This window comes from Toxotes jaculatrix, chromosome 2 (genome assembly GCF_017976425.1).
Source record: "Toxotes jaculatrix isolate fToxJac2 chromosome 2, fToxJac2.pri, whole genome shotgun sequence".
Taxonomy (NCBI): Eukaryota; Metazoa; Chordata; class Actinopteri; family Toxotidae; genus Toxotes; species Toxotes jaculatrix.
This window is the reverse complement of record NC_054395.1, coordinates 27,894,158-27,909,159: the sequence shown is the minus strand read 5'-3', so window position 1 is coordinate 27,909,159 and position 15,002 is coordinate 27,894,158. Positions and strand designations below refer to the sequence as shown.

General features: G+C 41.5%; 1 protein-coding gene across 1 annotated transcript; it reads left to right on the top strand.

Annotated features, from left to right (window-relative positions):
* Window positions 1–533: 533 nt before the first annotated feature.
* gdap1l1 (ganglioside induced differentiation associated protein 1-like 1) lies at window positions 534–13,060 on the top strand. The gene is made up of 6 exons (XM_041057137.1): window positions 534–753; window positions 5,742–5,934; window positions 9,460–9,633; window positions 11,315–11,409; window positions 12,402–12,516; window positions 12,598–13,060. Exons 1-6 carry the CDS (start codon window positions 571–573, stop codon window positions 12,939–12,941), a joined length of 1,104 nt encoding a protein of 367 aa, XP_040913071.1. The 5' UTR covers window positions 534–570; the 3' UTR covers window positions 12,942–13,060.
* The last annotated feature ends 1,942 nt before the right edge of the window (window positions 13,061–15,002 follow it).

The following is a 15,002-nucleotide window of genomic DNA, read 5'->3' as shown; positions in this document are numbered from 1 at the left end:
AAAGCACCTCAAAACTCAGTCAGTGTCCACAATGAAACTATACACACACGCGCCATGAACATCTATCTAAATTTATTTTTATTTATTTGTTTGTTTGTTTGTTTTTTGGTCAGTTTGCACTGAAAGACGTGTTCCAGTTCACCGTGCATCACCCGGGCTCTGTGCTGTGGTCCACAGCCTCCGTGTCCTTACCGGGGCCGGTTGACCTTCCGCGGTAACGCTCGCTCCGCGGATCTCCACCGCGCATGTTTGTGCGTGGCTCATCGTCATGTGATGTAACTCGGGTACACATCGATTTAATTGTGAGTGCAGCAGCATGCTCGAGTAAGCAGCTATTTGCATATGGATTAGGCTGCGTGTAGAGTTTTTTTTTTAAATCTCTGTTTTCATTCCGAAGTGAAACCGATTTCAGCACCGGAGCTGTCCGACGCGGAGGGGTGCCGCTGCCGCGTGAAGCGATGATGCTGAGCTCGAGCTGCTGAAATCCTCTCTCTCTCTCTCTCTCTCTCTCTCTCTCCCCTCTTCTCTCCCTCCTTGCTCCTCTCCTCCACACGCACAAAACGCTCTGTCATGGCGTCTTCCAACCATGTTACCCCCACCAACTGTAGCTGGTGGCCCATCTCAGCCATGGATGAAGACGGCAAAATCACAGACGGGGAGGAGTGCGAGGAACCGACGGCGGAGCCCAAACAGCCCTTCAACAAAGACAGGCTCGTGTTGTACCACTGGACGCAGTCTTTCACCTCCCAAAAGGTAAAAAAAAAAAAAAAAAGCAGAGCTTGAAAATGGAGGTGGCTCCACGTCTCTTTGCATGACATGATGCTCCAGCGTGGAGCTCCCTGTGTTTGTGTCTTATGATGATCTAAGCATGTTATTTTTTTTTTCCTTTGGTGCATGCTTTTATTATTATTATTATTATTATTATTATTATTTTTTTTAATTCGTGCACATACATCCGGAATATGAATACGCTCCTGCAGCTGGGCAGATCTCCCGGCTGAGGCGTTCAGAAAAGGCGCTGCAGCATGGGGCTCGTTTCCTCGACATGAAGCGGGATCGTTGGTCAGTTCAGCTCTGAACGTGTCACCTTTCACATCTCATCCACCTTTTACCGACACGTTGAAGCTTTTTTCTTTTTAATATCTCGTCGCAGCCGGTGGATGTGGTGACAGCCTGTGTGCTCTGACACATGACATCCTAAATAATTGATTACAGTGATGTGCAAAACAAACCAAAGGCCATCCTCCCCCCTCTGCAGCGGAGTCACTTCATATTTTGGCATTTTTAAAAAAAAATGCTTTCCTCAGTTCTACCTTTAAATTACCTTGGCAGACAGGAAGCTGTGCCTCCCCTGTTAAATTAAAATGGGAGGAAGATGATCATTCAAAGCTCTGAAAACGTACATGATGAGAATTCATATCAATAACCTGTATAAATGTACAGCATGTACAACATTTTAAAGGAGTATTTCTGTGTATTTACAGATAAAGATCAGTTTACCTGTCAGTGGGAGTGTGACCCAGCCTGTGAAAACAGCTGTGTAATTCACACATACAGACCTTAAAGCTCAATTCAGAATTTTTATTTACTTATTTTGTTTTTGCCAAAATCTTTTAGTGTTGATGGTTCACATTCGTGTTTGTGTGTACCTTGTGTCCAGCTCTGTTGTGAGCACAGGTGAGGTCCTAAACTGCCATGCATGTGAGTCGCATGTGTACAAGATTGACAACAATAACACAGTTTTGTGCGACAGTCAAGAGAAGGCGGCAAAAGGCAGAAGCCTGAGCTGCTCCCCTCCACGTTTGTTTTTCCTGATCTAACCATCTATGCAAGTGGCCCAGATCTGATGTGAAAAAAAAAATCTGATTTGGTTTGTTCACACTCTCATTTTTACTCAGAATCAGATTTAGGCCAGTTCAGAATTTAATGTGGACGTAGCCTTTAACGGAAAGTGGACATTAAAAACTGGGCTTGTGAAGACTGAAAGACATTGAAGAGACATTTAGCGGTGCAGGGGACGTCTAATTACAATACAGTTACGGATTGGGAGGAAGTATTTTGAGAAGTGTCCAACTGTGGACCCTCACGTCAGGGGACCACAAGTCTGTGGGCCAATAGAAAGAGAGATGTGTCAGGGGCATGAGTATAAAAGCAAATAAGCTGCTACTCATACAGTTAATTTAACTCTGTGTTAAAATCAAACACCGTCACTAACAACACGCGAGAGGTTTGTTTTCAGTCGATAGATTACATTACAATCTGTTTCACAGGGTTTTCTACAGTTAACATTGGCTCATCTCATCACCTAATAGCTCACAGACCTGGGATCCTCAGATCTGAGGTCCACAGTGGGACCCTGTATTTTGAGCACCCCTGGTTTCAGAAGTAAAAGTCCCATTTATTTTTCCCATAGATGTTAATACTTCTTCTGTTTCTTTGTCTTGACCGTTTTGAAAAATCAATCTCCTGTTAATTCCACAGATTTATGGATGTTCAGTACTAAAACACTGGAGCATCCCTCATTTAAAAAAAATGATTTAGGTTTTTAATTGATTAATCGATCAGTCGATCAACAGAAAAATAGTCGGAGAAGCTCGAGTTTTAGTCTTGTGTGATAGTAACCTTAATATCTTTCGGTTTTGGGCTGTTAATCATACAAAGCAAGAAAAACTATCGTGCATTTTCACTGTCAGTTAACCAAACTTTAACTGGTAGATGAGTTGGGATTTAAAATAATCTTTTAATTGAAATCCTGATGAGTTTCTCTCTGTTTGCACTTCACACTGTATGACTGGTAAATTCTCTTGTCATGAGACGTGGATCAGTAGATGAATCACGGGAACATTGCCAAGCATGTGTTCAACATGAAAACAGCTGTAACACTGTGTCTGTGAACTGAAAGATGGTGTTACAGGATATTCCTCTCCACCGTCCGCTCCTATCTTATCTTATCTTTGGACCAATCACCTTGAGCCGATGCTCAGTCTCAGGTTGGTGCGTCAGTTATGAGGCACGACTGTTGGCTCTCAGCCACCGAAGTCTGAGCTGCTGATTGTGCCGGTTGTCACTCAGTGGTGGGTAAACACCGGGCTCACTGTCACCATCATCACCTCCATCCTGGAGCTGGAGTAGCTGAAGCGACTCCACGATCTCGTGTGTGACTGTGCTGTCAGCGAACAGACTATGGGGCACAAAACACATTTCAGCCAAAAAAAAAAACCTGAATTTTCACAGCAGTCCTGATTATATTACATTTGTTTGTACAATGGAGTATGACAGTTGTTGTTATGCAAGCTGCTGCGTGTTTTAAATGGCATTTTGGGGATGGCTTTCATGAGATTAAGAGGCCAAGCACTAGTTTGTCCACTGCACCAGAACTCTGCTGCGTATTTTGTACCTTAATGTAACACAAGTGCTTGCAATGTGATTGGTCAAAATCTCTCTGCAGCACCTTGAAAGATGAGTGTTATATTTAGTCAATCTTTCGTGACTTGCAAAAACCTCTTTCTTTCTTTAAAGAGACAAAAAAAAAAAAAGAATCCTAACGTAAATACTGAGCGAGTGAGAATGACAAAGGAGGAACCTCTCCAACAGATCAACAACCGTTATCTCTGTGAAGACACTATCGTCATCAGATGTTCAGGGGATTATTTACAAGTCTCTCTATGCCTCAGCAAGTTCCTGAGGAAAGAGGGAAGCTGTACCATCGAACTTCTCTCGCACATTTCCCCCCTTTCTCTGTGCTTATAACGCTTCATGACAAACTGCTACTGTAACTGAGCTTCCATGGCCTGAACTGAGGCATACAGTACATTCATCCAGCTCACAGCAGCAATGCATCGTAAACACAGCAGATATGATAAAGACAGAGACAGATGGGGCGCCATACCCTGCACTAACGGCACATTTAGAGGGCCCCGGCTTCACAGATCAATACAGCATTGGCAACATCGAGGCCTGCGGGTTAGAGATTTACACCTTCAACGGGCCTTCTCTGAGACTGTAACGCTCTGCTGCTTTCTCTGTGTGTGGAGGGAAGTGTGTCAGGATGCCAGGATGGACGAGTCAATCAGTCAATCAGTCAGTCAGTCAGTCAGGCAAGAACTATCTTCATGTTGTTTTCATGTTGCTGCATTAACAGACAGTGGTGGACAAAGTATTCGCTTATTTTACTACATATTTGTCCTGATGCATCAATGCATAAACCGCAATTTACTATTGTACATAATCAAGGTGGAGCTAGTTTTAACTGCTGTATTTTATATACAGTTACAGTTACAGTAGAGTATTATAATCCAGTGGTTCCCAACCTAGGGGCCTGGCCCCTCTAAAGGGTCACAAGATGAACCTGAGGGGTCGTGAGAGGAATAATATGGCAGAAAACAGGAGAAAACAAAGTTCTGCCACACAAATTTATATTATATTATATTATATTATATTATTCTTTGGACTTTGGGCCTTGACCAAGTTAGGAGAAAGTTTAATCTATTCAATGTGTTTGTCTAAAATTTATTTTTTGTAGCAGAAGTATGAAGCAGAATAAAAAGTATAAATATCTAATACTTAAAAAGTAAAGTATATGTACAGTATTTGAGTAAATGTGCTCATTACTCTCCACCACTGTTTACAGCAAACATCATGGTAACCTGCAGATGTAGCTGAAATTCCAGTGTATTATAAGGTAAAAGGAGTGTTTTCGTGCCTCCCAGGCAGCTGCACTGCTTGGCATCATCACTAAGGAGTGACTAATATTATTATATAACAAACTCTTATTGCAACAGTGACTGCGTTGTTGTGGGTGTCACTGAGGGACACCTCAGCGGTGTAAGACTGGGACCTGAAATGTTTGACGGTTTTATATAGAAATCCTTGATTTAGTGTGTAACAGTGCCACGCTGATGGAGACGTAAAAGGCTTTTTTCTTCTTTGACACTGCAGCTGCGTTCACAGATTTGTTCCTGCTGTCCCAACCAGCGGTCCTGCTGTAATCACTGTGCCTGTGTTACTAAATCTTTCAGGTTTATTTCATTACGCCACGTCTGGTCATGTTCAGCAAAACTCCCATTTTGTCGTTCTTCCTAAGCGGCCAAATGTGGTGCTTTATTCCTCAAGTGTCATCTCCTTTCATTAATCTTATTCCCACTAATAGCTCTCTGTGGACCTTGGCTTCTCCTTCATCCCGCAAGCAATGGATCCTGACTGTCCTGGATGGTTCCTGCTCAAACTTTAGCACGCTGTAAAATATCTCATTAGCTTCCCACACCACACAAACAATTCAACTGAGCCTATTTCCTCTATACAACACAGACGTGATAACTTTTTCATGCCATGAACAAAGAGATGAAGCTATCAGCCAGACAGCATTACTCTGGTGATACTGAAATAACTCTTTTCAGAACAGAATATGACATTTGTGCACACAAAATTTCTCCCTGTGCATGTTATTTTCTACATTTGTTTACATTTTTTTTTTTTAAATTTACAATTTACAAAAAAGGTGTGGTGTGTTTAGAGTTTACAAAAACTTTCTTTCCTAGTGTCAGCTTTACTTTTTTGGTTTGATATCCTGAAACAAAGAGGCGGCCTGCATCCAATTATTGCTTTTAAACATCTTGCTCATCTTTCTCTCGTTCCGCAGCCATTAGGTCTCATCACGCCTCTGTAACAGATCTGCAGCTGAGCCTCGGTTAGCAGCTTTCACCTCCTCAGAACTGAAGCTAAACGTGTGCTTCTGATTGCAGGTACGTCTAGTCATTAACGAGAAGGGGCTGGTCTGCGAGGAGAGGGATGTGAGCTTGCCGCTGCAGGAGCACAAGGAGCCCTGGTTCATGAGGCTGAACCTGGGGGAGGAGGTGCCGGTCTTCCTCCACGGGGACACCATCATCAGTGACTACAACCAGATTATAGATTATCTGGAGAAAAACTTTGTGGGAGGTATGGTACAGTAAGAATGTGGGTCCCATGTGATGATGCTGTGTCTCTTTTTTCTCTTCACTTCAGACTTTGATTTTAACGCTGCAGCTAAAAGCAGCGACGGACTAACGTATAGCTTGGCCAATCATAGCTTAGCAACCTCAGCTAGGCACGGCAAGTTTTAGATTTCACTACGTGTTGAAGTGTTGAGCATGAGAAACACTTGGCGTTTAAAGAGTTTGGAGGGTTTAAAGTCTTTTCAAAACTAAAAAGACATGAGTGTAAGGGAAGGATTAAACAGTGTTTACAACAGTGTCCCTTCCAAAGCCAAGGAGCATATCATTAACTACCTGCATTAGTTTGTTGGGTCACGTTAGAAAAATAAAAAGAGGCCCTGATGACTGTATATCAGAGTTTAAGCTAACTGCTTTCTCTTTTAATGATAAAAAGTCAACGATACTATTTGAAAATATGCTCAAATATTCAAACTAACCAGCCAAACAGGGTTGTATTATAATGAATTATATTATAATGAAACAGCCTGCTCTTGCATTTTATCTCATCATGCTCACAGTACTAAAACTAACCAGCTCTACTCTGCGATATTCTTTATTTCCATGTCTTTGACACAGATCATTAACATGCAGTTCTACTCTCAGGCCTTTTAACACACAAGCACCATCTCATCTAACAAATTAAACCAGATTTTGAGTCAGGGCCCCTCTCTGTGGTAATAACCGTGGTCTTGTCTTACAGACTTTCATATTTTAGTTGTGTGTTAGTAATTAAATAATTTTTCAAACATGTTTAGTGGATAAGAAAACAAACAAACAGTTAATTAATTTAAAGTAGACCAGCTGACACACACTGAACCATGGGCTTTCCAGACTGGGGCCCTGTGGGGATTTAGGGCCCTGGTGCAGTTGCCTGATTTGCCTTGTTGCTAAGTTAGAGCTACAGAAAATATCAGGCAGCGTGCGAAGATGGGGCCATTGGAGGCCATCTGTCGTCCTTGTACAGAGTGTGTCGGTGTGTTCTGTGCTGTGAAACTCTGCAACAATGTCTTTGCACCAATGTCACCGAGATGAAGTCCTCTGATTAGATTAGACAAAACTGGAATGATCCCACGGGGGGAACTTGTAGGAAACAAGACACAAATTTAATGAATGAAGAAGGAATTATTACTGAAAACACAGAGCCCAGTAAGTAAATAAGTAAATAACGACACCAGCAGCTATTCAGATACAATGAGGATGGAAGAATATGCACAAGATGTGTCTCAGATACAGATTTAACAACCATTAATGTCCTCCGCTGAATTTGCAGCTCCAAGAGTGAGCAAACGTTAAGATGCATACACTGAATCCTGTACGTTATAGTAGCTATAGCATAGTATGGGTGACGTGTCCTATAGTATCTTCAGTTGAGACATTATATTGTTATGTAATGTCCTGGGACCCTGAAACTGGTAAAGGCCTGAGGGAAACTGGCCAATAACTGGAGATGTCCCTTGTCTTGGTTTAGTCAGTGATGCTTGAACGCTTTGCAGAAGCTGTGGTTCACTGCTCGCTCAGTAATAAAAGGCTAGAAGGCAGAAATTGTCCCTGGCGTTTGTTATCTTTGTCTCATTCAGCCCCGTCCATTTTAGCTCTTTGATGCTGTGCTGTTTGCAGGTAATTCCACGAATTTCTTTTGGAATAAGTCAGTTTGAAATTGTAGTAGAATCTGCAACCATACAAAGAAGGGTGAACTGCAATAGTTCAGTTAAAGTGTGGTTGATTTTTTTTTTCTTTTTTGTCTGTTGAACGTTAAACGAATCCACCACATGTTTTAAAACCAGACCTCAAGCTGGACGTGCTTTTAGCCAGAAGTCAATCAGGGGGATAAGTCTTACAGACGTGCTTTTTCTCTGCGTGTAAATCCCTAATGAATGCTGGCAACGTGGGCCGCAGCTGGCCTGGAAAGTGCAGATGTCTCAGAAAAGAGACTCTTATACTAGTACAGAGCGGCGCAGTGCCAATTCACACTAGTTTACAGTGTTGTTGAGATGCAGCAGAGGGCTCTCGCTGTGTGAAAGCTGTTTATTGATGGAGAACAATCAAATAATCAGGGTCTTGGCTACGCTTTTATTCTGTAAAGATAAAAGTGAACGTGCTCCCATGTCTCCAAGACAGTCGGAGGCTGTTCTTCAGACGCGTTTGGCCTTAACTTGCTGGTGTGATATTTCCACCACAGTGCTGCAGCACACCACCTACAGGACCTCTGCTCGGCATGCCCAGGTCGGCATGTTGGTCCTGGGACTGATTACTCAGCTTTCTGGAGCTCTGCCAGGTGCAGCTCCACCCTCCACAAGCTTTTTTCTTTGGCCTGAACATCCTCGAGCGGCCAACTGATTGTCCTGCGTTTGGCTGCCTGTGACCCTCCCTCTCTGTTCTGCTAACCTGCCTCACTCTTCATACTGAAACTCAGCAGCAGGTCGTTATACTGAACACCATCCCTCCCAGCCAGGCAGTGTGCAGCCAGCCACAAGAATTAGGCCATTAAAACAAAAACACTGGTTCACTAAACAATAGCATGTTTTAAAGGAGTAGTTCAACATTTTGGGGGGATAATTTGTGCAAAAACACAGGTGTAGAAAGTGGCTCTGAGGCCTGAGTTATAGAAGAGATTGATACCACTCTCATGTCTGGATGGAGCCAGTAGCTGGTTAGCTTAGCTTAGCTTAGCATGAACAGTGAAGACAGGTGGAAACAGCTAGCCTGGCTTTGTCCAAAGCTAACGAAAATATTCTTACCAGTAGCACTGAAGCTCAATTATTACCACGTTAGGTCCATTTCATTACCTGTGCACAGGTCCAGGTTAGCTACTGTATTTCCCCGTTTCTAGTGACAATGCTAAGCTACGCTAACTGGTTGCTACTTAAGGGACACGTCAGCAATTTTACCCATCAAGATGAGACTCCCACGGCATTAAAACACTGAACTACCTCTTTAACAGACAGATACTATATGAGTGGAATTCATTTTGTCTCCAACTCTGCAAAAAGCATTTACTTACGCATGAGATTGTGGCCTCACGTTGTGGTTCATACCATCTTTTTGTTCATATGGATCAAATGCATTTCATCTCATGGGATCATACTGTTTATTTAGCTTAAACCGGTTCACCTTAAATTCAGAGAGGCTTGTTAGGTTTTCTCGAGCTCTCTTCAGTTTAACTGTCAGGCTTTGTGAAACGTGACCGCCGGTGTGTTACAGAGAGCGAGGGGTGTCATCTGTTACCAGGTTACCATGCTGTGTGTCTGTTTGACGGCTGAGGCAGGGAGAATTGTGTTATTTTGGGTGTTGTGTAGCACCAAGCTCGATGATAGTTGCTTGGAAACCTCCAGCTTTCAGGGAAGTTTATGAACATAGATCAGTGTTTTAATGTGTTGGTTCATACATTTTGTTGAATCTGTGTTACTGTCTTCAGTGGGGTCTGAGCCACATTAAAATGCTTTCTCTCTCTGTATCTGTGTTTCCATGTGTCGCCGTCTCGCCCCTGCAGACACGGTGGCTCAGCTGATTCCCGATGCAGACTCGCCTCTACACGATCGTGTGCAGCAGTACCGCCAGCTACTGGACGGTCTGCCCATGGACGCTTACACGCACGGCTGCATCCTCCATCCAGAGCTCACTATTGACTCTATGATCCCAAAGTACGCCACCGCAGAAATACGTAGTAAGTGAAGCCAGCTCACTGTACTGTGCAGACATGGTTGTTTATAACTCTGCATTAATTACCTGAAGAACATGGTGGATGTTTTATACACTCAGTTGTCAGTCTAACACAGTCCTGCTGTTTCTGTTATTTATTCTACCCTCATTGATATAAATGGGGTAAACAAAACAACAGAAACACCTGATATTGTAATATTTCATTTTTAATATTGATGCATAAGGTGGAGCTAGTTTTAACTATTTTATACACAGTTAGGTATTTCAGTCCAGTGGTTCCCATTTGAGGTCAGGCCTCCTTCAAAGGGACTCAAATAATTCAGTGGAGTGAAAGTATAATGTACCAGAAAATGTAAAAATATAAGTACAGTATACAGTTAATGTATTTATGTACTTTCCACCACTGGATTCTAGGAACTGAATCCACTCCAGTGTGTCCAAAACACAAAGGCAAATCTCGTTTGGTGCATCGAAGCAGGATGATTTAATGTGACAGCGTGTTCTGCTGCATTTCACAACGCATGTTCACACACGTTTGATATTCTGAATGAATGCGTGTAGGTTTACAGGCGTTTAGTTATACACTTTTGTGCCAGTTCACATGTTCACAAGATTTGATTATTTTATTTGTGACAGTGTCAGTTTCTGAATATGCAGATATGAAGAATGTTTAGATCGAAAACCTAAAACGTAGATGCTGTTTTTGCTTTTGCCCCCTTTTCCATGTGAATTATTTTATTTTTGATACACAACATAAGTAGATTTCAGAGCTTTGAACTCATCATTTACCAGCGTTCAAGGTGAATGAGCTTCAACCAACTAGTCTCCCAAAGCAAAAACAACAAACAGACATTACGAATGCAAAGCTATTTATCTTCCTTTACAGCATTTTCCACATCGTTGGTAAACAAATCCCTGTTTTTATGTGCACGACGTGATTAGCATACTGTGTAATTTGACGCTACTCAATACCAATAAGCCCTAAAGCAGCACAGTGTAGTGATGCCAGGTTTTATAAATCCCAACAGCAGATATAAGGCAAGTCCAGTGCTCTGTCCATCAGGTAATGGCATCGGCATGGAAATCAAAGCAGCAGGCTGGACTGGACCAAATTCTGCAGCAGATTTAATTATCCAGTAAAACCCTGGTCGCATCAGTGATTTGTTTGTGTGTAATTATCCACTGATGTTTGTTTTATGTGAAATAATGTGTCACTCTGGTGTTGAAAGGAGTCCTGTCTGAATCTGGACCACACTGTCTGATCATGGCGCAGACTAGAGGGACAGTTCACACTAAAATATTCCTACCTCAGCATGGCAAAATGTAAAAACATACTGACACACATTTTCAGTGTAGCTACAAAAGACTGATAATGTGTCTCAACCACAAACTGGTAAGACTCTACCAATATAGGACCGAATTTCCCTTTAAAGTATAAGACTGATGATATTATATATTTTCGTTATTGTCAACAAAAAAAGTATTTTTGTTATCAAGTGTCACTCAAGCACAGGTAAACAGGAGTAAATAAGAATAAGCTCTCAAACTAGAATACTACACGATTCAGATTTTTACACTTCAAATGTGAGTTTTGTCAAACACATTTTCTTAACTCAACAGTAGATCAGGGCAAAACTTATGAGTGCTCTGTGCGTGTGTGTGCGTGTGTGTGTGTGTGACCTCAGGACACCTGGCCAACGCTGCGACGGAGCTGATGAAGTTGGATCATGAGGAGCCTCAGCTGACAGAACCGTACCTGTCCAAGCAGAAGAAGCTCATGGTGAATTACTGTGATTTTATCTTTTCAGTGGTTAAAAAACAAAAACATGAATAAATTAAAGGATTGTAATAATAAACAATAATAGTAAACCCCTTAATATATCACAGTCCATTTAATTATCCATTAACTACCCCCAAATTTGGAATGAATACCTGGATTATTTCTTAATTTCTTTAATTTACCAATTAAAAACCTTGCAGTATATTACAGTCCATTTATTTGATTAAATTATTTTGCATGGGGGCACAGGAATGTAAAGAAGAATGTGATATTTTGTCATAAGTGTTAAATATTTTGTGATAGACAGACCCACAGCAAGTCAAACTCTCTTACGGTTTAACAGTCATATTATAATCACATATTATTTCAATTTCCAGACTGCCTTGGCCCCGGTAATTGAATTCCAGGTCTGAAGCTGAGAGAAACTTGATCATTAAAAGCCTTCAGCAGTTTCCTCTCTTTACAGTACTGAAGAGCTGGAAAAAAGAAGCACACAGATCCTGTAACACTGTACCTTTGACCTAAATACAGTTCATATTCTCTGGAGAAAATATCCAGATGTACTAATATATTATATGTTTGCATCTGTTACTGTCACGTTTTACCTTCTTCTGTTGGTAGAAATGGAAAAAAACAAGAAAAATAAGATGCTGCACATGATGACAGGCGGTAAAAACACAAAGTAGACAGAGAGAGCACAGAGCAACACATCTGTTATTTTTAATAACATAAAAAATAAATAACATTTAAGATAGTGTTAGTCTTAAAATACTAAATCCCTTTACATGCAAGTACCAGGGGGTTCCTGCATGTAAAGGGCAGTAGTTTAGGTTTATTGATATTTTATTTGCAGCAGCTGTTACTTTTCTAAAGTACTTAGAGCGTGTAACCCATATTTAACACCATAAATGTACTTTATGATGATAAGAATTGCTGGTTTGCCTTTTGGGGTTAAAGTTTTTTTTTCTTGGTTTTGTTTTTTTAATTGACAGGCAAAAATCTTGGACCACGATAATGTGAACTACCTGAAGAAAATTCTGGGAGAGTTAGCCATGGTTCTAGATCAAGTGGAGGCTGAACTGGAGAAAAGGAAACTAGAGTATCAAGGTTTGTCCAAATGATCTGTTATACCACAACACGTTCTATGCATTTCCAACGGTGCTCTCATTGAATTTTCTTTCCTTGCAGGTCAAAAGTGCGAGTTGTGGCTATGTGGACCTGAATTTACACTAGCTGATATCTGCCTCGGAGCCTTGTTGCACAGGCTCAAGTTTTTGGGACTTTCTAAGAAATACTGGGAGGACGGCAGCCGACCCAACCTGCAGTCCTTTTTTGTGCGCGTGCAAAAACGCTACGCTTTCCGCAAGGTCTTGGGCGACATCCACACGACCCTCCTGTCCGCGGTCCTACCCAACGCCTTCCGGATGGTAAAAAAGAAGCCGCCGTCCTTCTTCGGGGCCTCTTTTCTCATGGGCTCCCTGGGAGGGATGGGCTACTTTGCCTACTGGTATTTAAAAAAGAAATACATGTAGTGAATGCCCTCTTGTTGTGTTAAATGTCTGTGTATTTGTGTGATGTTTCAACTTTTCTGTAATGTTTTATGACTGCAGGAAAACATAATGAATCTATATAGAGAACACTATTACTTACCTGGGTGAACAAAGAAATATTAAAACATTCCATAATAATAAATTCTTGACAGCACATTTTCTGGTAAGCAAGGCCTTCATCGAGTTTAATTTCTGGAAACTTGCAGCTCTTGCGCCTGCGAGTCCACGTTTAACTTCTGTTGGAGGCAGGTCCACTTACACTGAAAACTTAAAAGTAGAAACCCAGACGAAATGTTAAACACAGTTACGCCAACAGGGGTTAACTGACCTTCGCATGCCACTATTATAGTCATTATTCATACCTGCTCTTCACGCCTCCATCTGCCTGAGGTTTAACCAGTAAAAACCACAGGAAAATTATACGTGATAAATACTTTCTGATAAGTGCTGTGCTGCCAGAAACTGCCAGATGACATGATGGAAGGATGGAGGCGAACTATAAAAGCAGCAGTCTGACATTTTGGGAAATTTAATTTCTAATGGACTTTTTTGTTGAAACTTGGATGAGACGCTCGATACAACTCTCATGTATCTATGCTAAATATGAAACTGCAGCCAGGAGGTGGAGAGCTTAGATAAAACATCCGCCCACCGACACCTCTAAAGCTTACTAAATGAGTGATCGTTTGTTTAATCTATTCTTTGTTTCTCATGTATTAACTTTCCATTGGAGTCGCAGTGCTAAACATCCTGTTTTCAGAAAAATAATTACCCAGACTGTATAAATATGAAGTTAGAGCTAGCGGCTGGTTAGAATAGCTTAGCATAAAGGCTTAAAATGGAGGGAAACAGCTAGCTCCCAATTTTTCCACGACTCTCAAAATCATCTGGATTGAAAAAATATTCCATCTGTTCCACTGAAAACCCAAAAATTCAACATATTTTCAACTTGCCAGATTTTAAAAACTTGCTCTTTGTGTAAAAACGATTTACGCTGTATAAAACCAATATAACTGATGATAAACCTTTAAATTTTGGTTCATGTTGTACAACTGCAGCAAAGGAGACATTTCATTTCTGTTTATCCTTTTTTTTTTTTTTGATTAGGAAACCTTAGAAAAAACTTTTTTATCAAGTAGTGGACAGAAACTCTTTTTTTTTTTAATCCAGATGTTTAGAAGAGTCTTTTCTGATTCTGGAAATACATTCAGAGAATGAAGAATAAAAGCTGGGTCATGTTAGAAAAGAACTGCCAGTAGTTCGTAAGACAGCCTGAAGTGTGTGTGAATTTCAGACATGATTTTTTAATGTGTAATGTAATGCAGACCACAAAAGGCCTAGTTAGGGCTTTTCAAAGGGTTTAGTGCTGTGAATGTACTGGAATCACATGAGAGGCACAGACTGAAGCTGCAGCTTTATATTTAACAGAAAGACTTGAGACTGGTACCCACCTCCTCATCTAACTCTCAGCAATTAAGCAACTAACCGTAGTTCCCCAAACTGTCAGACTGTTCCTTTAAATACCTGTGCACCCTACACACGATAACATACGCACACACCGAGACACGTGCGCTCAGAGTCAGTTTATTTAGAGCACCACAGATCACACAGCACACACTGGTCCACTGTCACCCTCTTTGTGGCTGAGCAGGAGTTCAGATGTTAGAAATCTGGTAGTGAAGCTGTAAATTCTGCGTCTATGGCACAACAGTGTTGGGTTATAGGTTTAGGATGTGCATCTCATTGCATGAGAACTTTCTTACTGTGTGAGAGTGTCGTGAATGGGGGGGATGGGGGCAGGAGGATGTGGACTTCGTGTCGCCAAGAGGCAGAATTTCTGATCACTACCAAACACCAGAGGCACAGATTTGTAGATGCTGTGTGGTTGAACGTAACCTCTGACGCACCTGCACGGCACCGTGTGATGGAGACGGTCCCTCAGCAATATTTTACTGCTGTTTGTCGCCACCTCCTCCTGACAGATGCAAGATTGTTTTTACAGATAGATATTTTTAATTACGCATTGTCTCATTTCTTTTACTG

What these genes read in the sequence shown, in the direction of transcription:
- gdap1l1 (XM_041057137.1), top strand. Translation starts at nt 571, where the DNA reads ATGGCGTCTTCCAACCATGTTACCCCCACCAACTGTAGCTGGTGGCCC. An exon ending in CGCCACCGCAGAAATACGTA is followed by an intron (nt 9,634 to 11,314) that starts GTAAGTGAAGCC and finishes GTGTGACCTCAG; the next exon opens with GACACCTGGCCAACGCTGCG. An exon ending in CCAAGCAGAAGAAGCTCATG is followed by an intron (nt 11,410 to 12,401) that starts GTGAATTACTGT and finishes TTTAATTGACAG; the next exon opens with GCAAAAATCTTGGACCACGA.